Genomic DNA, 23,531 nt, shown 5'->3' on the forward strand with positions numbered 1-23,531 from the left:
TGGAGTCTGTCTCTGCTCTCCCTCAGTTCTTCTTGCACTTAGGTTTATCAGATGTCACAAATGGCAATCCTCTAGACATACACTCAGGGTTTCTGCCCTGTGGATTTCTTCCTTCCCTTGGGAGGCGTCAGTTCCTTCCCAACCTTTTTCCAGCAGGGGAAGTGCCTACTGTCTGGCATTAAGGGAGAGAACTTGAGCTGTTAATAGGGCTAAAGTGATTTTTAAATACTCTCCTGAGAGATTACAAGTATGCCTTTTAACTTAGTCCCATCTAAACTGACCTTTCCATCCCTCCAGTTATTGATCCGCACTGGCAGGCAGCAAGCTGAGTGTGCACGTGTGGGGTGGGGGAAGGTGGGGCATTTGGGAGGCGTGATACCCAAGGCTTTGTTGCAGCCTGCCTCGATCTCTGATCTGGACGCTGCGGAGCAAGGGGGATTGAGCAAGATCATGTCTGGAAGTACCTTAGATCCTTGAGAAGCATTGACATGAGTTTTGTTGTTAGCTTTTGTACTAGTCAGTGTTCTATCGCTGTGACAAAGTACTAGACAATAACGACCTAAAAGAGGGAAGGTTTATCTGGGTTAGTTGATTCTGAGGTTAAGTCCATGGTCACTGGCTCCACTGTGGACCTCTACTGAGACAGGACGTCACTGAATCTGGGTGTGAGAGAGAAAAAAACGTCTTCCTCTTATTGGCCAAAAAGCAGCAAAGAGTGAGGGAGGGAGGGATGGGGACAAGATTTATGCTGAGTGACCTACTTGCTTACCCAAGGTCTCACCTCCTGGGGTCACGTCACTTTCTGGTACCACTGCCCATTGGAGCTGTTGTGGGGAGGGCCTTCCAGATCTAACCTGTGACAATAGAATCGGTAACTAATATGAGGAAATGAAAATGCACGCTCTGCTTGTGTGACTATTTAAGAGGTAAAGGTGATAGATAAGCAAGCCAGTGGCTTTCCACACAAGTTAATGAGTTGCGAGTTGGAGCTGAGAGATTTCGTGTGTGTCTTAAAGCAGAAGCAAAACCTTGTGTGTGTTCTGTCTGCCCCAGTGCAGCAGCCTTAGGAGCCTGAGAAGGACCAGCTAGGGAGGAGCAGGGTTGTGACAGGTGGAAAATACTTGTCTGCTCTATTTAAAGGGGGGAAGTTTACCCCGTGTGTGAAGAGGTAGACCTTTCATTTTTTTCAAGGGAACATAGAAGTGGGTCACCCTGGTGCAGATGGGGGGATTTGGCCCGAGGGTCGACTGTGCTTCTGAAAGCAGATGGGCAGCCGCCTTTTTGGACTGAGCACGCATGCTCAGTGAGCAGCGACAGATAACGATAAATGTCCACCTTACACATACTCCGAGCCGTTATTCCGCCTAAGTGGTTTTGACATCTTTTCCCAGCTTCCCTTCCGCTGGAGGGAATCTATAAATGGTACCTGTGTTCCTCTCTTCCACAGTGTGGCCCACTCACAGGGAGAGGATTTAATAAGGGTAAAGGAAAAGGAGAGGGACAGGAAGACTGAAGCCAGTGCTCTACTCTTGGTTAATAAAGAACTTCCAATTGTGTGTGTTCCAAATGTGTCATGTCCGATGTTTTCATGTCCATCTGGCTAACAGAGTGAAGATCTGTGCAACTCCATCCCCGAGGCAAACATCAATTTCCAAACAAATGCCAGATTCCCCTCTGTCTCCCCACGATTAATATCTGGCTTTTAAAATGAGAAGCCCTGTAAGACATTGTTTGCAGAGTTATTTTTGGTCACAAGGGGATACCCAAAAGCTTAAAGGATAAATAAGTCCAATAACAAAGCATCTCTACAGAATAACTGCAGCCATCTCTGTCGCTGCCTTACTTGTGTGCCCACCCAGACTGTGAAAGCAGTAGCCAGCAGCCATTTTTTTAACCATTAGCCATTCCATTCATCTATCTGATTCACAAAAGCCCAGTGGCGAAATGTGTTCCCATGTCCTGAAAGGCTTTGTCTGGTCTGTGACCCTTGTTCTCACTCTGCTCAACACACTGACCTCCTTGCCATTCTGCATTCTAGTTGCTCCCTCATAGGGCCTTTGCATTTGATGCTATCAGTTTAAAGGAATCTCTTCTCACATACCTCCACAGCCACCCATTGCTCCACAGAACAGCCTTTTCTACTAAATTGCAGCCTCTTCTCAGATTATACATGCAGCCCTTACTGTCAGGTCCAAAGAAAACTCCACTCCCCAAAATTCTGGCATCCTTTTCGTTCTCACTCTCCTCTACCAAAGGAGCCATGTCTTTATATCACTGTCAAAAGGGACAAATGGCTTTCTGTGGTGCCTATTGGCATACCAGTGTGGATGCTGGCCTCCAGGCTCTCTCAGCATCACAAGTATCTGTGGCTCTTCTCAAATCTTCTTACCACGACCCCTACCCTAAACTTCTCCAGCTCATGAGCTCCCCAGTCTCTCATTCCCTTACAGCCCTACTGTTAATTGGTTATGTGCTCTCTTGGTCCTCTTCTCTCTTTGTCTTCCTCTCTCCCGAGTCTGCTAGCCATGTTCAGGCTACCTTTTTTTTTTTTTTCTTTCTGTGCTGAACTCTTCCAGGTACATCTGGCTGTACGCCCCCTAATGTCTACAATAAAAACCTTCCCCTAAACAATATCTCAGAGTGGTCACGTCCTCGGTTTATATACTTAACCTTTCATAGAACTTGTCCCTAAGTATTCTTATACATTTTATTTGTCTTCTCTCACTGTAAGTCCTATAACTTCACAGATACTTCTGTCTTCTTTGAACACTGGTACATTTGGAAAGTTTCAAACAGTACCTTAGGCTCTACTCATGCTAGATCAGAGCTCTGTTCTCAATCTACATCCCTGCCTCTTGGGTCATCATCATCATCATTGGTACAACTTTTGTTGTAATGTTGCTAAGAGGCCTGCATATATGTCGTCTATTGGCATAGTATGAGTGAGGCCCAAGTTTTTTCCAGAACACTGGAAGGGATGGGGTAACGCCATATAAAAATCCTTTTTTTTTTTTTTTCTGTTTTGTTTATAAGAAAGCTTTTCATTATTATCTGGGGCTATTTACAATTTGTAGCAATTTGGTAAAGAATGTCTCTAAGCAAATGAATCTTTTGGGGGGCAGTTCAAGACAGGGTTTTTCTGTGTAGCCTTGACTGTCCTGGACTTGCTTTGTACACGAGGCTGGCCTTGACTCACGGTGATCCATCCGCCTGCCTCTTCCTCCCTGAGTGCTGGGATCAAAGGTGTGCACCACCGAGCCTGGCTAAAATATTTTTATCCCTACTGGACTAACCATCATCTTTGAAAATGAAAATCTATTGTCGAATCTTTCTTTTTTATTGGTATTTTATATTATTTTATTGTCTATTGTTATAGTATAATGTTTTTTTTATTTCTTTAGCTTCAATAAAACTTTGATCTTTGGGTACTGGGGGTTATAGCTCAGTGCTTAATCACAAAACAGGCAGGAGGCCCTGGTCTAAATCTTCAGTTCTGCTTAAAGTATCCAAACAAAACCCCAAACAAAAGCCAGCACTTAACAGCCTGTAGGGGTTTGGCAAGGACTTGTTGACTGTTCTCCGTGATCTTTGCTCTCTCTGTGTAAAGGATGGTAGCACTTGTCTGTGCTTTGCAGATAAAGCTGGGGCTCCTGGATCATGCCATTGCTAACGTTTCCATGAATGGACTTTGCTTTTCAAACAAATTTTGTGTCAATCCTTCCTTTTATTTTCTTTATTTGGGGCAGGGGCTTACAAAGCCCAGGTTTGCCCAGACCTTACTATATACTTGTGGATAGCCTTGTACTTCTGATCCTCCCGCTGCCAATCCTAAATGCCGAGATTACAGGCAGGAGCTACCATGCTTTGTTCTTGGGTGCTGGGAGCAAATCCAGGGTTTCATACACACTAGGCAAACGCTTTCCCAGCTCAGCTACATTCCCAGCCCCCTTTGTGTCCATTCTGCTCTCTAAATATTAAGTTTTTGGCTTCCCTTTCCACTGTCTTTTTCCTATAAAACCCTCACACCTTCTTACTTGAGATATGGATGCCCCCATATGCCCTTGGCTAGTTTTCATTGTCAACTTGACACAACCCAGGGACACCTCAGAAGAGAGAGGCTCAGATCAGATTGGCCTGTGGCCATGGCTGTGAGGAATCATCCTGGTTGCTGATCAATGTGGGGAGGGTTCAGCCGGCTGTGAGCAGTTCCACGCCCAGGCAAGTGGTTCTGAGTTATAAAAGAAGACTGGCTGAACATAAGCCAGAGCAAAGGGAGCTGTGCAGCCAGCAGCCTTCCTCCATGATTTCTGCCTTAACTTCCTCCTTGAGTTTCTTCCTGAATTTCCTCAGGGATAAACTGTTACCTGGGAGTGTGAGCTGACAGAAATGCTTTCTTCCCTCAGGTTTCTTTTGGTCATGTTATCTATCACAGCAGCAGAGAAGCAAACTAGAACATCATTCTTTTTTATTTTTTTTTCTCTCTCACTTCCTGTAGCCTCATTTGGCACCCGTAACAATTACTAAATAAAATAACTAAGTATTTGGTCCTTTATTGTTATTTTCTTTATTCTCTAAGAAGGTTTAGCTTGGTCTGGTTGCAGCTTGGCCTAGGATCTTGCTTTTGGCTCCTGATAGAATATTCTTTTGCTCCTGTTCTTCATGAGGTCGTTACCCTCCTTATTTGGCTTTAAAGGTCCCTTTCACCAAGCACTTACACCAGTTAAATTCTCTGCTTTTGCCATCGTTGACCTCAGTAGCCACTGAGACATGTGTGGTAAGCGTTTGGTGAGCGCCAGTGAAGAAATGGGCTAAGAACGACACACAGGTGTCTTATATCTCAGTAATGGAAGCCCTGTGACGTGTAGCTCATTAATTACATTAATTAATGTATGTTTTCTTTCAGACGTTATTTTGGAGAAGATGATGGAGAGACGATACCCAGAACAAATGGTGCAGCAGGTAAGGATGCCATGGATCATACCCTTTCACATCCCTGTTTCTTGCTAGTTATCATTCCCTTGATTTGGAGTCCTTCCAGTTCATGACGGGCGTCTCCTCAAATTTTTTATGAATTTCCAAATTCGCACACATCAGTGTAGAATATAATTCCCTAGTTGGCATTCCCCGGTGGGGAATTTTATACTGCCTGTAACTGTATGTGCTAGAAGGTAGCACAGTGCAGTCAATCATAACACAAATACTTTTGTGAAGGGGACTACAGCTGGGATACAAAGTGAATACATTGTAATTGATAATAATAATGCTTTTGTGAATTCTTCATACTTTTAAAGAGGTTAGGACTGCAAGATTAAAGTCACTTGCAAACAAGTAAAATAAATTATGCCATCATAATGAGATCTCCACCCTGATACCCCATTAAAAAAGGTATGATAATGATGTCACTCTCAGAGATAAGATTAAATTATTAAAATCCTGTCTAGAAATACGCAATTGCTAAAGCTTTTTTACTATTCCTGTTAATGCCATCGTAATTATAACACACGTACTACTGCACATGTACCAGCCACCTCTCTCTCTCTCTCTCTCTCTCTCTCTCTCTCTTTCTCTCCTTCAAGACAGGATTTCTGCGTGTATTCCTTCCTGTCTATCCTGGAACTGGTTCTGTGGACCAGGCTGGCCTTGAACTCGAAGATTTGCCTGCCTCTGTCTCCCTAGAGCTAGGATTAAAGCCGTGTGCCACCGCCTGGCTCTTTTCTTATTTTTTTTTAAATATATATACAAAGTGATATGCTATAGGCCAGCATTTTAATGCAGCCTTGGCTTCTGCTTTATCTCCTCCCTTGGCCGCTTTGCCCTAGAGGTTCCAATTTCACTTTCCTGCAAACATTCTCTACTACCCCTTTCCTCTCCTCCCCACCCTAAGGTGGTTTCCCCCTCTCACGGTCTCTTTCCTAGTTTGTAACCTATGTTCACACTCACAAACACAGAAAAAAGTTAAACTCTAGAGTCTGCAGGTAAGAGGGAGCATGTCGTGCCTATGTTTGGAGTCTGCTTGAGATGGATTTCTTCGGGGACACATTTTTCTCACAGTCTTGCCCCCAATCTGAGGATTTCACTCACTTGCCAAGTGTTTTATCTTTTTAAAATAAATGCTCATGTGCTCTAGGTGGAAACCAGGTCTTAATTTGAATAAATTGAAGACTTCAGAGTCCCCCAAGCTTGGTAACCAAGTGGCTGGGTGAGTGCTCAGTTGGTAAAGCGCTTGCTGGTGTGTGTGCACTTGGAATCCCAGCTCTGGAGAGCAGAGACAATCTCTAGATACAACTAATTTCCTCACCAGTAAAACTAGCTTGAATTGTCTTTGCTTTAACCCTGTGTGCAACATCAAGGAGCATCAAGCACAGGGCTACCTGAGCATACATGCAACTCAGTGTTAATCTAACAAAGCTAAAATTCCTACTTCCAGTGTTCAGTTTGAAAACAAATTACATTTCCAATTGTTAGTCTTTATAATCGGTGATGACATGGAAAGTTAAACCCTTTGGGGGCAAAACCAACAAAAGCCAACACCAGTGCTGGAGACCCTCTGTTGAGTTTTGCCGCCTCACCTTCCTCTTCATCATCTGCTGTTCTTTTCCTTGTCCCCCTCCCCAGCCTCACCTCTCTTCTCTCTTACATGGTGCTTTCCTTTGTCCCAGAGTAATGCAATATTCTTTTTACAAATTTATTTGCTTCCATCAGAACCCCTTCCTAGTGGCTATCTGCAGCCGTTTCTCCTTATTCTCCCCAGTTTCTTGCAGAGACTGGCCTGAGTGCTCTACTGAGGTCAGGGGGAGAAGTTTTCAGAACAAAGCCAAACAAAGAAAGTGACAGAGGATCACCTGGTATACTTGATTGAGATTCTCTGTCTCCCTCTGTCTCTCTGTCTCTGTCTCTGTCTCTGTCTCTCTCTGTGCCAGAAGAGTAAACTTTGTGGACTCACCTTTACTTTTTCTTCAAAGCTCCTTTTCCCTTAAACTCACATGAATTTAAATGAAAAAATTCTAGGAAGGTGTTGGGAACACATCAGTGCTTCTTTGGTCCCTGTTCTTCTGTTCAAGGTGTTTGTCACCTTTCTATCACTGTGACACGATAGCTGAGGAGATCAGCTGGAAAGGAGGATTCCTGTTGGCTTCTGTGTTAGGAGTCCCAGTCTGTGGGTGGCTGGCTCTGTTTCCCACTCGGACTGAGGTGGGGCAGCGCTTCTAGCAGAGGCCCCTGGCAGAGGAAACATGCCAACCTCAAGCCCACTAAGGAGCAAAGAGAGAGGGAAAGGGACGGGGTCCCAAAAACGTCTGCAAGGACTTGTCCGCGTGATCTGTCTTCATTCTGTTGGCTTCAGCTTCCACCTCCCTAGTGCTGTCAGCTGGCCCCTGAGCCTTTAGCATACGAGCCTTTGCGGGGACATTTAAAAATCACAACTATGACACAGTTCTTCAGGCACATTTACACACAGGGCAGGAGGAGGCAGAGAAAGGGAGGGAGATAAGGGAAGAAAAAGAGCGTGGGGTGGCAGTTTGCCTCTTATTCCTTAAGATTATTTTATCCCTAGGTCTAGCTAAGTCCTCAATGATGCCAGGGCCATTGAGGGCCCATTTGCTTTCACTTGTCCTCATATTGGCACTGTAATTCTGTGAGTCCCGGGTCCACATGGCTCTTATTCTTCTTGATGCAAAAAGAAGAGTTTGGTTAATAATGGCTCGTCATTTCCTTCTATCGACCAAAAACAAATAAGTTTTCTACATTTTTTTTAAAAACCTCAGATCGTAATCCCTGCTGTGGCCCTATCTGTGGCCCTCTTGTGTCATGCTTGACAGGGCCTTCAGCTCCCTATCTTTTCACATTTTCCTGCTCTGAAGATTTTTTTTCCCTGACTTTGCAACATGATGAGTGTCAAGGTGCTAAGAAGCCGAAAGCAAAAAAGCAGTGTTGCAAAGTCTCGTTTCCTGACACATACGGTGATAATTTTTATGTGTTTTGTTGGCCGCGCAAGTCACTCAGCCCACTCAGGGGTGGAGAAGGAGTGTGGCTATCATGTCACAGAGAGGCATGGATACACGACATGTCTCCGTATTCACCAGAGACCATTAGGAGTAAGCTCCACGGGGATATTGCGCGTGCCTCCTTTCTGTGTGACTTACAATCGGTTCATAATTTGCAGAAAAGAAGTTCTGCTGGAGTGTGCCAGTTAGAACGGCCATGCTGCTTTTACCACATATGCTCATGTCCTTATTGTTCTGTTTCATTGCCAGCTTTTCTCAGTGACACTAAGGATCGGGGCCCTCCGGTTCAGTCACAGACCTGGAGAAGTGGTGAGAGGATCCCCTTTGGGCAGGCACACTCTTTGAGAGCATTTGAGAAGCCCCCTCTGGTGCAGACCCAGGCTCTTCGAGACTTTGAGAAGGTAAGACACAGTGTGGATAACTCTAATCCGAATTAGAAGCACAAATTCAACCTATAAAAACATTTTTTAAAACTATGACCTATGTATCGGGTTGTGGGCCTGGTTACCATGATGGTGACCCTTTTAAGACGGTTTGTGCCTTAAGCATATGCTTTTAGCTATTTGCTAGAGCCCTTGGTTGATGGAAGATCAATTGCTTGTACTGATGAATTGTGTTTCACTGGTCACTTCCTGGCTCACTTATCAGATAAACTCAGGAAGGTTAAATGACATGGAGATAAGCTGTGCTTGCAACAGAGCGAGTCCAGGATCCCCAACCCAGTGAGCTAGCGTTATTTTCTCTATTGCCTGCTTGGACAATGCCAGAAAGCTGGATAGCGCTTGTTCTATGAGGGGACTCAACCAGAGCCATTTGTGTTTCAACAAGAATCAGGCAATGTTGCTTCAGACTCCTTGAAGAGCCTTAGATTTGGCTAAGAGCAGCAATTGATGCTATAAGGCAGATTCCCAGGTCCCTGCAAGCCAAGTTGATCCTCAGAAGTCTGTACAGTAGAACCCACAGTTAAACAGTCCAGGAGGAGGCACTCAGAATGTTTTACACCCATGTTCTAAAGGAAGAAACAGGTCTTTGGTGCCCCCTGGAGGATACCCAAGCAGGGGGCCTCACTTGAGTGCTTTAGACAAATGGGTTTGCTTTTAGTCCATAAGGGATGGCTTTGAACATAGCACAGTGAATTACATCTTCAGAAGCAGCTGTTACCATGGGTTTTCTCCATCCTTCCTCAACGCATAATTACAGATGTTCTCTAGGACTGCAAATACATCCTTCCAGGCGCTCCTGGCGGCTATAATGGTGATGGGCGGAGGGGCAGTAACACCTTCACACCCTTCTTTTCCTCACCTTTTGGATCTGCTGCTGCTCAAAGGGCAAGCGCTTCTGCAGAGCATCTCAGAGCTGCGAGGGGTGCCTCCGGAGGGCAGAGTGTGTTGGACACGCTCCTTCTGTTGAGAGGTAATGAGGAGTGTAAACTGAGGAGCATCAGATCCCCTGATGGGAGGACTGGCTGGATCCTGTGGGGCGGAGCTGGGGGACTCGCAGGGTCATCTGGACTCCAGATATAACCTCTGAGTCCTTTTCTCTTATGGTTCGGGTCTCATGCGATGGATTAGTCCTTACTTCTCAGAGCTGAGAATCATTGTCAGATATAAGGCTATGTTGCAGAGAAGAGGCCAACCAGAGGCATTGTAAGCCCTTGTCCTCTATGTGTTAAGAGAGAAAGAGCAAAACTAAATTGCTGTCCATCCTTAAACACTCTATTTTGTACATCTGAGGTACCTCCATGGAAGAACTTGAAAAATCAGAGGAATCATTGGTTAGGAAAGCATTGCCGAGGGGTAAGGAAACATTCCAGAGCCCTACCCTAAACAATGGAAAAATATCAGGACATGTTCTGCAAGTTTTAAAACATGCATTCACTTGCCTTGGGATAAAGACTGGGTAGGGGTCCTGGAGAGAGCTTTGATGAAGGTTTTGTACCAGACAGGGCTTCATGCCTCTAGGGCTTGACAAGAATGCCAAAGGAACACAGGCTTGGGATGAGCTGCCAGGATCCATTCTGATTTGAACAAGCAGCATTTGTTACTGTCCCTGCCCTTCATTTCGGTATTAGGAAGTCCAGACACTGCATCACTAGGGACATAACAACATAACTAACAACTAACAATATTATCTACAGCAATAAGGACCATTTACTTTGAGATACAGAGAGGCTGTGTCTGATCTTATTGAAGGATGATGGAAGGGCCTTCTCTCAGAGGTACCTTTATGGGTGTGTACACCCGCTGAGATAGCCAAAGCTAAGTTCGTGTTTTCTAGTCAGAGAAGTAAAATTCCTGATGAAGGGACATTTCAGGGAAAGGAGAAAGTATGTTCCTAGATTTAGTCTGTGAGACACTGGGCTAGAGGGAGGTGAGAAAGAAGAGCCTGAACAAGAAAAGAAGAGACACTGAAGGAACCAGATCAGCAGTTCACCAGGAATATGATTCCTTTGGAAACATTTGTTAGTGTAGAAATTCTAGGCAGTAAACTAGGGAACTACACTGATTTCAAAGTGTTCTCTATAAAAAAAAAAAATGATATATGCTTTAGGGTTACTATTGATGTGGTGAGACACTCCAACCAAAGCAACTTGGGGAGGAAAATGTTTATTTGGCTTACACTTCCGTATCATTGTTCATCATCAAAGGAAATCAGAATAAGAACTCAAACAGGGCACAAACCTGGAGGCAGAATTGGATACAGAGGCCACTGAGAAGGGCTACTTACTGGCTTGCTCTTCACAACCTGCTCAGTCTGCTTTCTTATAGAACCTAGGACCTCCAGCCCAGTAGAGTTCCCACCCATAAGGGGCTGGGCTTTCTTCCATCAATCACCAATTAAGAAAATGCCCTACAGTCTCGCCTGCTTACAGCCTTGTCTTCTGGAGCATTTTCTCAATTGAGGTTCCCTCCTCTCAGTGTCAAATTGACATAAAAGTAGTCAATGTAATATATGATGGCCATATATTGTGTTTTGAATTGTGAATTTATTATGCCCACAGCAAGCCAAAGAAAAATAGCAAGAGAGATAGATGATAGATAGTAGATAGATAGATGACAGATAAACAGATAGTCAGATAGATAGCAAAATATAATTAAATTGGGTAGTCAAAACATCCAGAAGATAAAAACTGTGGAAGTCCTAGTGTTCCCAATATTATGAGAATTCCCCATAGAAGAACAAATAACAGAATAGAGATACTACCATCAACTCGAGTACTCAAACATCTGGCAGAAACTGACTAGGGAGGTTGAATCAATCAGCTGGGGTTTCTGAGTGAGCTTCCTCTCCATGGGTGAGCTTCTCACATACAAATTTCCCATGGTTACACTTTTAGCTTTTCTTTCCCACTCTGGGGAGTTTTATAAGATGAGATACAATTATAACCTCTGCTGGAGATGATGATTTGCCTTCTAGCTGCACTCAAGAGCATAGTGTTTTGCTCTTGGGGTGTTTGGTTTTTGTTTCCCTCCCTGTCACAGATTTAGGGGTCCCAGCTAATTCTAGACAAGGGGCCTTGGAGGACATTCGGCATGAGCATGCTTGGTCTGAAGTGGGTAGGGGAGCAACCCCACTTCCAGAACCAACTTCTCAGCAAGTTTAAACTGCACATGAAAATGTATCCATACAATTGTGCATGACACAAAATAAGATCCAGCAGACCAAAAATGCAAACACTGGTGTGCTATGGAGCCAGAACATAATTGGTCAGGGAAAATGACAGTTGATGCTAATGTAGAAAAAAGTGACAAAAGGAATAAGCTGAATGAGCCAGTGGCTTCTTCTGTTCATTCTCTACACTCAGCCAATGGTAGTAAGCGAATTAGATTGGGGTGGAGGGTGACTGCCCAGAGGGCTGAGGAAGGAACTGCTCAGCCTCACTTTCTGTGTGTTAGGTGCTAATGAAGGCTCCCGCTTGAGGGTGGAATTGTAAGTTCCTCAGGGAATGCTGACGCAGATTAGAACTCTCTCAAACCTTTTCAGCTACGTGGGAAGTTTTTCCATAGCATAACATCGCATGCATCCATTGCATTCATTCCGAGCCGTTCGGGAAACACAGCTGTCTCATTTGTCCACACCTTTGTTTCTGAGGGGCTCTCTGCCTGAAAACCTTTCTCTCCTTCTCCACCTGGTTAAAGCCTATTTATCCTTCAAGTTTTGGCTAAGATGCTGTGTTTTTCTTTTTTCTTGTGAGGATGCGCTCTCTAATCGCAAAGCACACTCTAATTCGGATCCTCTGTTTGCCCTCTGCCAGTCTATAGAATCTAGCATAATGTAGCAAGCAACAGGTGCTCAATAAATGGTCAGCAACAAATCTGTTGAAAACTATTGAGAGTCACTTATTTCCTTAGGCTTGTGCCTCTCCTGCCATCTCGGTATCCAACACGAGTGACTGATGTGCACTGAGTACTTTCTATATTCTTGAGATTTTTCTAACTCTGTAACATGCTATTTCAACTAGTATCAGCTCACTTTCCTGACTTAGGAGATATTCATACTACATCTATTATACCAGAGAAGAGACCAAAGCTCAAATAGCTTGGCCCAAATTATGCAGGTCTAAAGTGACAGCCGCTATAATGACACTGGCTCCAAGTTTCTTGGGAGATGAGAGGACCATTCAGAGGGGGGTTTCCATTGGCAGGTGTGTACATGGCTTTATACATAGATCAGGATGGCCCACGCTATGAAAGAGCTGAAGAAGGGTGGATGTCTTTGGCTATAAAACCAAGAAGGGGTCTCTGCTGCCTCCCACAATTACCTGTTTCCTAACAATGATGCCTTTAACATGAACATGCCCACAAAAACACCAACAGCATTCTCTAGCTGTGGACTGAAGCCAGCTTACGCTGGCAGGCTGCTGGCTCTAACCACAATGAGTCAGCCTCATGAGGTCCCAACCATCCTGGCAAACTTTCCCACTCGAGTCAAAAAATCTATAGAAAAGAAAGAAAGAAAGAAAGAAAGAAAGAAAGAAAGAAAGAAAGAAAAGCTAAACTAAAATGGAGAGGAGTTTTACCTTTTCTTCCTTTAAGAAATAATTGAGTTATTGCCATTGTGAATCTTTTGCTAATTTAGGAGATTCTGGGTCTTGTTAGGGTCTGTAGTTTCCAGACGTCTTGCTTTCCTATAATCACAGCCTTGGAAAATTAATGCTACTGGAAAACTATATTTCATTTTTGAAAAGGGCTTTACATTTTTGTTACAGTAGCATCTCAAGTATACTGGTTTTGTTTCCACAGATATCTTCAGACATTCAGAACATTATTAGATAAGAAGGGAAATTTCTAAACTTTCAGTATCATAAGCATAACTGTTTTTTTTCTTTTAAAATATGATTAGTCATTCCACAACCCTTTAGCAAAATTTCACTCCTAATCTATTTATAAGATTGTTCATATTTTTTCTTAAGAACAGCAGAGAAAACAATTGGTCCTGAGTGAGAATGAAAACACACTGTGATCATTGTGATGATAGAAGTAAAAGACTTAATAAGAGACATAGCTCAGACTTTAGGATAAATCCAGGCACAGTGCAGGGGATGAGTCCTAGAGAAAACTGCTCTTGGTTGGGGGCCTGAAAGAATGTCTAAGAAGTGAACACAATAAAATTTTGACTTTCTTTTGGAGTAAAAAAGCAATTCATACCTGTGAGAACACCCTGGTGTTTAAGGGGTTTCCTGTTCCCATGGCAAAATATCAAGGAAACACTTACAAGGAGACTATGAAAACAAAATAAGCGACTTAACCTGGAGAAAATTATTTTGCAGTCACAAAATTTCCGTATTTGATCTGCCCCATTAGAAGGGATCTAATTTATGTAATTTCCTCTGTTTATTTAGGTTTATCACACTCAGGTTATAGACACTTTGGTTGGTGGAGCTTCAGTTCTGATCTCAATAACGGCCTTTACAAAAGCCCCTCATTATGCTTCTGCCATATTTGAAAATCAAAGTTACATTTGCTTAGGAGACCTAACTGTCCCTGTGCCTGGACTCTCTGGGGCTGTTCTTTACAGGAGGCAGGCACATCAGGGCCTGAAATGGAGTATAAAGGAACCAATGAGAAACTTTCCATGCAGAAGGAAACACATGAGTCGGGCCGCAGATGAGGGAAGGGATTACAGTTAGCCAACACCCAGGAGCATGGCGACAAGAAGTTCTCTAAAGGCTAGAACTTCCCCAATCTTATCCGGGAAGTGTCTGAAATAGTTTACCAGGGAGGTGTTGAAGTCAGATTTATCTTTTTCCCCTTTCTAAAATTTATTTTTATTTTATATGCATTAGAGTTTTGCCTGCATATATGTCTGTATGGTGGTGTTCGTACACCTGGAACTGGGATTACAGGCAAGTGTGAGCTGTTATGTGAGTGCTGGGAATTGAACTCCGGTCCAATTGGAGAGCAGCCAGGGCTCTTAACCACTGAGCCATGTCTCCAGACCCTCAGATTTACCTTATAGAAAGTTCTCTTTGGTATCTTCATGGAGTTGGAGGCAGAGAAACATGGAGGAGACTCAGCAACCCAGACAAAGTTGGGGCTGATAAAAGCAAAGAGGCCAATGAAGGAGTGAGATTTCAGAGACATAATCGACAAGCTTCATGGTAAAACCTAATGCTTTGTACTACAACATTTAAAAAGTACCACTGACATTGAAAACTGCAACCTTGGTGTAGGACAAGAGAAGGGTAAGGAGTGACTGGTGCGGATATTTTTTTCTTGTGCCTATGACAAACACCTGGCAGAAAAGCTTAAGGAAAGAAGAGCAAATTCCAGTTCTCGGCTCAGGAAATATGTGCCGTCATGGTGGGGAGGCATGGTCGTGGAAGGATCGCCCATCCATGGCAGGTGGGGCGTGAAGCTGCTCGCTCAGACTTCAGCAGACTGGAAAGCAGAGTGTTCGGGCCAGAAGCAGTACCTTCCTAGAACTCTTGGGAGCCTCCCCTCTTGCCCTCCATCCCCCTGTGACAGTGCCACCGGCTGAAGACCAAGTGTTTGAGCATGGGAGCCTGTGGGGGACACTTCACACTCAAGCCCCCGTTCTCATCTCTCTTGTCATCCTGCCGCACACTTGCAGAGCATTTTGGACTCTCTTTACCGTAGGAGTCGCTTGTTCTGAATCCATCTTTCCCGTTAGAATCTGAGCTCCTTGATAGCACAGACTATGGTGTCTTTTCCCTACCAGACAGAGAGTAGCAGAGTTGCCTGATACATAGTAACACATGCCTTGCTAAAATGTCACCGAGAAAAAGAGCAACCAGAAACCTTGATGCGGTGTGGGGTGTGTGTGTGTGTGTGTGTGTGTGTGTGTGTGTGTGGTGTACATGTGAGGGCAGAGAAGGATATTGGGTATCTATCTCTCCACCTTATTTTTGAGGCAGGGTCTCTCACTGAACTTGCTGTTTTTAGCTAGTACCCAGTACCTGTCTCCATCCTCCAACACTGGGGTTAAAGGGCATAAACATGCCAATCTGCCTAACAGGTTCTGTGGATTTGAACTCAGGTCCTCTTGCTCTCACAGCAAGTGCTCTTATCCATGGAGCCACCACCTCTCCAGCCCCACAGTTCCTGAAAATCCTGAGGCATAAGCAAGACCACCGCTGGGTAGCCTCCCTTTTATGGCAGAAGCTCAGCAAATGATCTTTCTGAGCTGAGCCCACCGTGAGCACACCCCACGTCCTGGTGGTGTTGACAAGGTTAAGCTGGTGGAGGATCTAGTTTGGAGCCAAAGGGTCCTGGGGTACTGCCGGATCACTGCAGCCCACCTGCTACTTCCGCTGTGCGTTCACTTAACCGTCTCTGGCAGCGTTATTTCTGGACGGGCCGTCTATTTCTGGTGGCCAGCGAAGTCGTTTGCTTTATTTTTATATAGTTCTCAGTGCTCTAGTGTAAGGAGAATGATGACACCTTGTTATTCCAGGCCCGTGAGTGGCATGGGTGTGTGGCCATGGTGGAGGCGGCATAAGGGACAACGTTCGAACCCACGTCGGCACTCTTGTCATCAGGCTTTCCAGACAAGGCTGACAAGGGTGGGCAGGAGTGTGCTTCTGAGTTGTGGGGCGAAAAGTGGAATAGTTTTAATAGCTTGGCACTTAAATGACTCTGGAGCTTCAGCAATGATACGGTTGTTTCAGTCTCTTCTTTGTTTGTTGTCGGGTCCCAAAGGATGAAGCCAGCTCCTTGCAGCATCCGTAGCTTGCATCTGGGATGCTGAGCAGAGACCCCGTGAAAGGCTTGAGGACTGCAAGAGCAACAGCATGATTTTGATTGGCATTTCCTTGTTAGACTGTCAGCCCCGTGCAAGTGGCACACATGATCATGAGGATGGCCTGGTGGGCATGTTCTCCTCATGCCAGAATGTTGACTGGATCAGGTTTCGGATTCTCTTATCTGAGAATTACAGCAAAGCTTTCTCATGATAAAACTTAATCATCATGAGTGATGGCTTTGAAGGCCACGTTCTGTTAGGGCCTGTGATCCATCTATGATTAACCGTTTAATATTCAATCGTTTTGATCTTATGTCTGTGGACCACATGCATACAGTACCCTCACAGACCAGCATGGAATGCCAAGTCCCCTGGAGCTGGAGTTACAGAAGGGTGTTAGCCACCATGTGGGTGCTGGGAGCCAAACCCCAGGTCCTATACGAGAGCAATCAGTGCTCTTAACCACCGAGCCATCTCTCCAGCCCTAACACACAACATTTAGACACTGTCTGTTCTAAGCCTCATGCCTCAGTAAGTTGAGTTGAACTATCATCAATAAATGAATTTGTTTGTGATCAATTTAAAAAAATATTTTCTAAAACACAAAGAAGTAGGCAAGTTTCTCTCCTAGGTTTGCTCTCTTTCTTCTTGTTTTTTTGTTTTTGTTTTTTTTTTTTGTTTTGTTTTGTTTTTGTTTTTTGTTTTTGAACGGGCAGTTTTATTAAAACACAGATTAAGCACCTCACAGAATTTACTCTTTTAGAGGGTACAATTCCAATAGCGCAGTTGTCATGATTACTTAATTCCAGAACCTTCCTACACCCCAGAAAGAAGCCTCCTGCTCATTACAGTCTCTCCATGTTTCCCTCTGTCCCTGTCTCACGCAAACCACTAGTGTAGTCTTCCCATAGATTCATCCATTCTGATAATTTCCTACAGTGGAGGAATACAGCACCTGGCCCTCTGTGCCTGCCTTTTCTGTTAGTGAGTGCTTTCAGGACTCACCCCTGTGGTAGCAAATGTCAGTACAGGATTCTTACAGCAGAATAGTGTTCTGTTATATGGATGCCCTACGTTGTTCATGCGTTTGTCAGTTCAAGGACATTTTGAACATTCCCGCTTTGAACTATCACCAGTGGTGCTGTGGTGAGCGTTATGTTCAAGCTTTATGGAGCCATTTGTTTTTAATTCTTTGGATACATGGCGAGGAGAGGATTTCCGGGCCTTACGATAACTGTACAATCTTTTGAGAGCTGACTCTGGTGTATTCATCTTGAAAACAGAGAAAAGGATTTTCGTTGTGCTTTTGTTTTATACACAGTCTCAGTAAGGTCCTCTAAGGGCACAGGGCCAATTACTCACAGCTAAGATGTAATTTGGAAGGATATTAGAGGCCTGGGGCAGAAGAGGAAGCACCTTGTTAGTCACAGGTGTGTCATAGGCCCACAGAAGTCACAGGTGTCTCATGGGAGGTTCTGATAACTGTAATATGGAGTCCCACTGGAGGAAGTGTGGTTTGTGAGAATTGTAATGCTTACTTTTGTACCTCAAAGGTGGTGTTAAGGATGTAACAAAAAATATTCATGAAAGTGCTATCTACATCTTCAATCCTATGCAACGTGATTGTCATAATCGAGACAGCATAATCATATCCAAGGAATTAGAGGAATTAAATATTCAAACACAGAATCAAGGTGACCAGAGATCTTAAAAGTTCTCTCTTGTTGATCTGTGAAGACTTCTAGCAACACTCCTGGTAACTGAGTAAAAGCCCCATTGAAGTCCCTTTTCAGACAGGAAATTTACTCTCTCTCATAAATACTCACTAACATTATGGTATATGGCCATAAATCCACCATGTCTAACTCTATTACAGAGGTAATGTATCTTTACAAAATTGAGAGCTGCCTCCTTATAATTCCTAGTTTTCTTCCTTTTAGGGCAGTTTTATTTGTTATGAGCTGTTTCACAAGCAACAAGAATACATGAATGAAAATGAGATAACTGTTTAAATACACACCCTCTATTTTTATCTATTTATCTCAGGCAGACAACTAGAAGTTACCGATACAAATGTGGCTGCCATCCTTCCGTCAGCCCACCACACACAGCTTTCCGTTTTCAACTTCTCTGAAGTTCCCCCAAATCACACAGTTAGAAAATAGCAGAGCTCAGATTCGAACCTAGGTGTCCTTGGCTCAAAGGTGGTTGCTTTTTTTTTTTTTTTAAATCTTCACAATTCTGTACTGTTGTTCCATCTGGGAATATTTACATGTGATCACATATCATCTTTTTATAAGCAGATAATTAGCTACCAGGGGTATGTTAGGTACTTTTCTGGCTGCCATAACCAAATAGCTGGCAAGAATGAAAGGAGAAGGGGTTTTGTCTCACAGTTTGAGAGGAGGCTTAGTTCTGGCTGGAAGGGAGCCCGAAGTGGCTCGGTTAGCGCCACCCACAGGCAGGAAGCAGAGAGGTGAATGCTGTGCTCAGCCTTTTGCTACTTTGTTTCTTTTCAGTAAGTCTGAGGCCCCAGAACAGCGAGGGTGTGGTATTTCCCACATCTGGGGTGGGTCTTCCCTTCCTAGTTAAACCCTTCCAGAAACTCCCCCAAAAACTGGTCCAGGGGTATATCCTAGGTAATTTCAAATGCATCACACAAGGACACTTGAAACATTTTCCATGCATTCCTTGGTCTTAAAGCTACATTTCCCCCAAACAACACAAAAATATGAAATCCTATTAGTTAAGTTCAAATAATAGAATTTATACTACAGTTGAAAAGAATGAGTCTATTCAGATTATTAATTAATTCTAGTGAAGAGGGAACTATATTTTCTGGGTAAAATTTGCTAAGGGAATAATATGTTTTCAAGCAATTCCCTTATAGTAGCCACTTGGGGGGCCTGAAGATGATTAAGCAAGCGTCAAGCTGAGTCTTTTAAAGGCTGACTTGACAGTTAGCTATGTTAATGGAGCGTGACAGGCGACAGCTGAGTGGTAATTCCCTTCCTATGCCGGCATTGATGGAGTGATTATTACAGTCTCATTTCAAGACTGGACCAATATATTATGGAAGATGTAGAAAGAAGAAACCCAGGAAGGAACAGAGGAGAGCCATTTATCTCTGCAAGGAAAATGTTTTGAAGGAAGAGTAAAGAAACTGAACTGTACTGTGGAGAAAAGAAAGAACTAAAGTGCTTAGAGCCTGCAGCTTTAGGCAATGTGGCTCTTCTCCTGAAGGCTCATGTATTAGGTCAAGTAGACAGCCCAGTCTGTGGAGTTCTGCTTGCAGAGCTACAAAACAAAAGCAGTAAACAAACAAACAAAATGCAAAAACAAGAAAGAAAGAAAACAGCCTTGCTTGCATGCGGTTCCTGCACCTCCCTACCCCACCATCTTTCTCCTCGTCTCCTCATCACCTAATCTCCTCATCAGGACCTACCTCAAAGAGAAAACTCTTGGGTCCTCACCTGACTGTCAAGGTCTCCTCAGCAGGGTTCTCCCCAAGTGGTGCAGATCTAGACTTGAGTCTCCTTAGCCCTCTGTCCCCTTGCATTGGCTTCTCCATTCTGCTTCCACCCGTGCAGACCTGATTCCTTCCTTACAGAAAAAGAACTTCCAGTTTTCTGTGGAGCCTTCCTGGACAACCTCCCCCGAATAATTCATTCTGCTCCTCCTGTCTGTGGGTTGGAATGGACACATATTACTCCTCATCAGGTCAGAAGTCTTGGAGAAAGTCCAGATTGTGCACTGCGAACATTAGTTGGCCAGAATACTCTATAGAAAAACAACCTGTTTCTAAGTAGAAATGCCTTCAGGGGTGCAGATTGAATCTTAGTATAATCAAACCCACCGAGAACAGAGACGTTAGTAGTTAACTACCAGTCTATCCTTTCATTCACTCATTTACAGAGCGTCTCCTGTGTACAAGGTATCATTTTTGGTACTGGTGGCAAAGCAGGCCCACCCCAATTTTTTTTTTTTCATGGAGAGTACATGCTGACACTGAGAATTTTAATATAAAAGGGTAAATGCAGAATCTAAAAGATTAGAATGAACTGGACTCGTAAAGGATGCTAAGGAGTGAAGGGTGAGGCGCGGCTCAGGCTCTAGCTTTAAATGAGGCGCTTTGTAGGAAGAAGACTCAGCAGCTGTTGGGAGAGGAACACATCACACTGAGGGACCAGCCGTCTCAGAGGTCCCGAGGAGCAAAGCTCTTTACTGGCTTTGAAAAAGAACAGGAAGAACCAGTGCGGTGGGAACAGGTGGAAGTGCAGCAAAGGAAAGGGAAGGGGAGAGCTGGGAGGTGGGGGATGGGGGGAGGGTTCCAGATCCACCAGCCCTTTACAGGCTGTTGAGCCGCCATTGCCACCTACTAGCGGTTAGACAGGAGGAGGTGGCAGCTTCCAGCAGAGAAGCAACATGGTATGTCTCAGCAGGCTCACACAGCCCAGTGCTCTGGATATGTGATTGGGGAACAAAGGCAGAAGCAGGGACACCAGGAAAGGGGGATACGGCAAGTAACTTGGGGGCGGGGTCGCGGGATCTAGGACTCAGTGGAAGGGATGCTGTGGTGGGGGCCCATGGCGTCCAAAGTATGTATTTCAAATACACGTGTGTTGTAAACAATGGGATGTGCAGGCACATGAGATGGCGTGTGTGATAGCCAGGAGGGACTCAAAGGTTTTGGTCTCACCAGCTGCAAATCTTGAGTTGCAACAACTTGGAATGGGCTCCAATGACGGGAGACCATTTTCTAGGAGTGCTCAGGAGTTCAGATTCAGACATCTCTAGTATGAGATATCAATGTCCAAGTGGCGATTTCTACCAGTGAGGTAAATATAAACCCCATGAAAGAAGTTCTCATGGGCACATAAATATAGGAAGTTAAGTGAACAAAGTATCGCTTTCTGACAATTACCACCTTAAGAAAGCATGATTTCTTTGGAACTATTAAAAAAAAAAAAAAAAAAAAAACTTTTACAAAGTTTCAAATTCAACAGAGGACATGAAGGCAGGTTTCTTTAGGCCCACAAGACTCATTTAAGGCTGAAGAAGAGTGTGTTGGGGTCTGAAGGGAAGGGCTGGGCCTCACACAGTCCGGAAGAGCAATGGAGTCCATTTTAAGGCTTTGGGGGAAGGGAAGGGACAGTGTCTGGCCCTGTGGAGAATCGAGGAAGGTCTAGTTAATGTGTGACTTAGAGGAGTCAGGGAGGAGAGGAAAGGCACTTTTAGCTCAGGCCTATTTGTTTTAAGGTCGGCCAGAGGGGGCCAGTTGCTCTAGCCTTGTGTGCTCCGATTTGAGCACATCTGTCGTTCTCCTGAAATCTACGTCAGGAGGGAAGTCATAATCACTTATGAGAAGGTGGATTAGCTAAGCATGTCACAGAACACAGAATACCTAACTAGCCCTTAGTTCCGCTGACTGTTTTAAGGAGTGCTCAGTAAATACCAAGCCAAGAGAATGCAAGCACAACGCATGGCAGTGGTTTGCCAGCCCCCAAACCACTGTTCTCTTGACTGAAATAATTGCGGGCAGCCTGTGGCCGTACTGCTGGGTATCTGTTACTGCAGAAGAGGACTTTGGTTGTTGTTTGTTGAACAGGCTATCAGAGCAGACATGTAACTCACCAGCCCTTTATTTGGATAGCCATCGATGTGTGGGGGAGGTTAGAGGTCACATGGGAGGTCAAATCTAAACGGTCTCAGTAATCCACCGAGATGATAAAAGCAACATTGAAAAACAACATATGAACACTTGGTGAATGCTAGCATGTGCTTTTCTGGGATTTTGAAGGGGGAAGATGGCCAGTGCAGGGAAAGTATGGTGATGATGGAATTCCAACTAAGAAGAAGGAAAGAGGTGGGGGGTCCTAAAGAAATGTGGTGTAGTGTTTTCTTTAGCCTACGAGCTGAGATGCCCCTGAAGGGGTCGGTCTGACAAGATTTGAGTTTTGAAGGCATTTCCTTGGCCATACTATGAAGAGCAGATGGTTATGGCAGATTCTGGTAGACATGGTTGGACTCACACAGAAGTATTTGTCATGAGCTCTGCTGTGAGGGTGGGAGGTTCAAGTTGTGCTCTCTAGCAAAACTTTGGGTGTGTGGGGCTAAGTCTTGGGCAAGAAGATTAAGGCAGGGGCTCACTTGGGAGATAAAAACAGCACTAAAAGCAGATTAAACTGTCTCTAGGGGAGACAGTCTGTAGAGAAAGAAAACCTAGAAAGGTGTGGATTTAAAACATCATGTAAGTGCTGGCATTAGGGAACTGGCTCAAAACAAAGCAAACCAACCAACCACCACAATAAAGGGGCAGGAGGGGTGGAAGGAGGACCAAAGGAAATAGGAATAAATGTACAGGGAAATCTCAGCTGCACAGGAACACCCGAATTCTCACATACCTTTATTTCTCTAATTAAAGTCTTTTATAAAATTATTGTATTGTAAGACCTGGGGTCTCACAGCTCAGGAGTTCAAGATCGCGCCCTTCCCAGAAACTCCCCCAGACCAAGACTCGTTACAAAAGTAAGAGGTTTATTAACCATTGCGCAATGGGGTCACCCCTGCCGGTCAGCAAAGAGTGGCACCGGGAGACAAAGGCCTTTAGGTTTTTAAAAGAAAAATTGCGGGAGATTTGAAGTTGCAGTCTTGGCAATTTAGGATTGGATGAGGAAGCTATAAAGTAAGATAATTGGTTAGTCTTAGGTGCTCAAGTTTGGCCAGTCCTGCCAAGTGTGGATGCAGCTGCAATTGAAGGTGGGGGTGGTTAGCTCATCCTTGAAGATTAGGGGCTACAGACTTTTGGCTGGAGGTCAAAAGCTACTCAGAAGAAGTCTAGGTTTATTGCTAAGAAATGCTATCTCAAAGACAGGAGTTTTTCTTTTTGCTGAGTGAAGGTCATTGCTTGCTTGCCTTTTTTTCTATCTGTCCTCATAGATAGGGTCACATTTTTCCATTCTCTGGAAAGGTACTAAGAGGCTTTAGCTTAACCTGAACCTAAAACTCAAAACTATAGGCTTTAGAAGACATACAGGTTACAAAGTTAGTCTAACCCTTTCAGTATGTAAGTTTAAAAAAAAAAAAAAAAAAAAAGGATTCAAGGAGACAACCAAAATCTGACCCCCTTGAGCAAAACGGAAGTGACCATTTCATGTTCTAAGTGAGGAGGGTTCTGTGTCTAGAGAGGTTCACCCTCAGGTCACACAGATATTTAGTAGAAGAACTAGTACCATACATTTTGCCAACATGGCCTCGTTGTGTTGTCCAGGCTGGCCTCAAACTTCTGGGCAGCAGTAATCCTCCTGCCTCCACCTTGCAAGA

General features: G+C 44.2%; 1 protein-coding gene across 6 annotated transcripts in view; it reads left to right on the forward strand.

The window, feature by feature from the left end:
- The window catches only part of LOC129673853 (myomegalin-like), a 186,673-nt gene that overhangs the window by 35,730 nt on the left and 127,412 nt on the right, over positions 1 to 23,531 (forward strand). For all 6 annotated transcript variants that reach the window (XM_055603703.1, XM_055603690.1, XM_055603691.1 and 3 more), the window contains exons 2-3: positions 4,904 to 4,959; positions 8,253 to 8,404. In XM_055603703.1, coding sequence (XP_055459678.1) covers positions 4,904 to 4,959; positions 8,253 to 8,404 — 208 coding nt within the window. The remainder of the gene's footprint in view (positions 1 to 4,903; positions 4,960 to 8,252; positions 8,405 to 23,531) is intronic.

This window comes from Psammomys obesus, unplaced genomic scaffold, assembly GCF_907164565.1.
Source record: "Psammomys obesus unplaced genomic scaffold, mPsaObe1.curated_primary_1811, whole genome shotgun sequence".
NCBI lineage: Eukaryota > Metazoa > Chordata > Mammalia > Rodentia > Muridae > Psammomys > Psammomys obesus.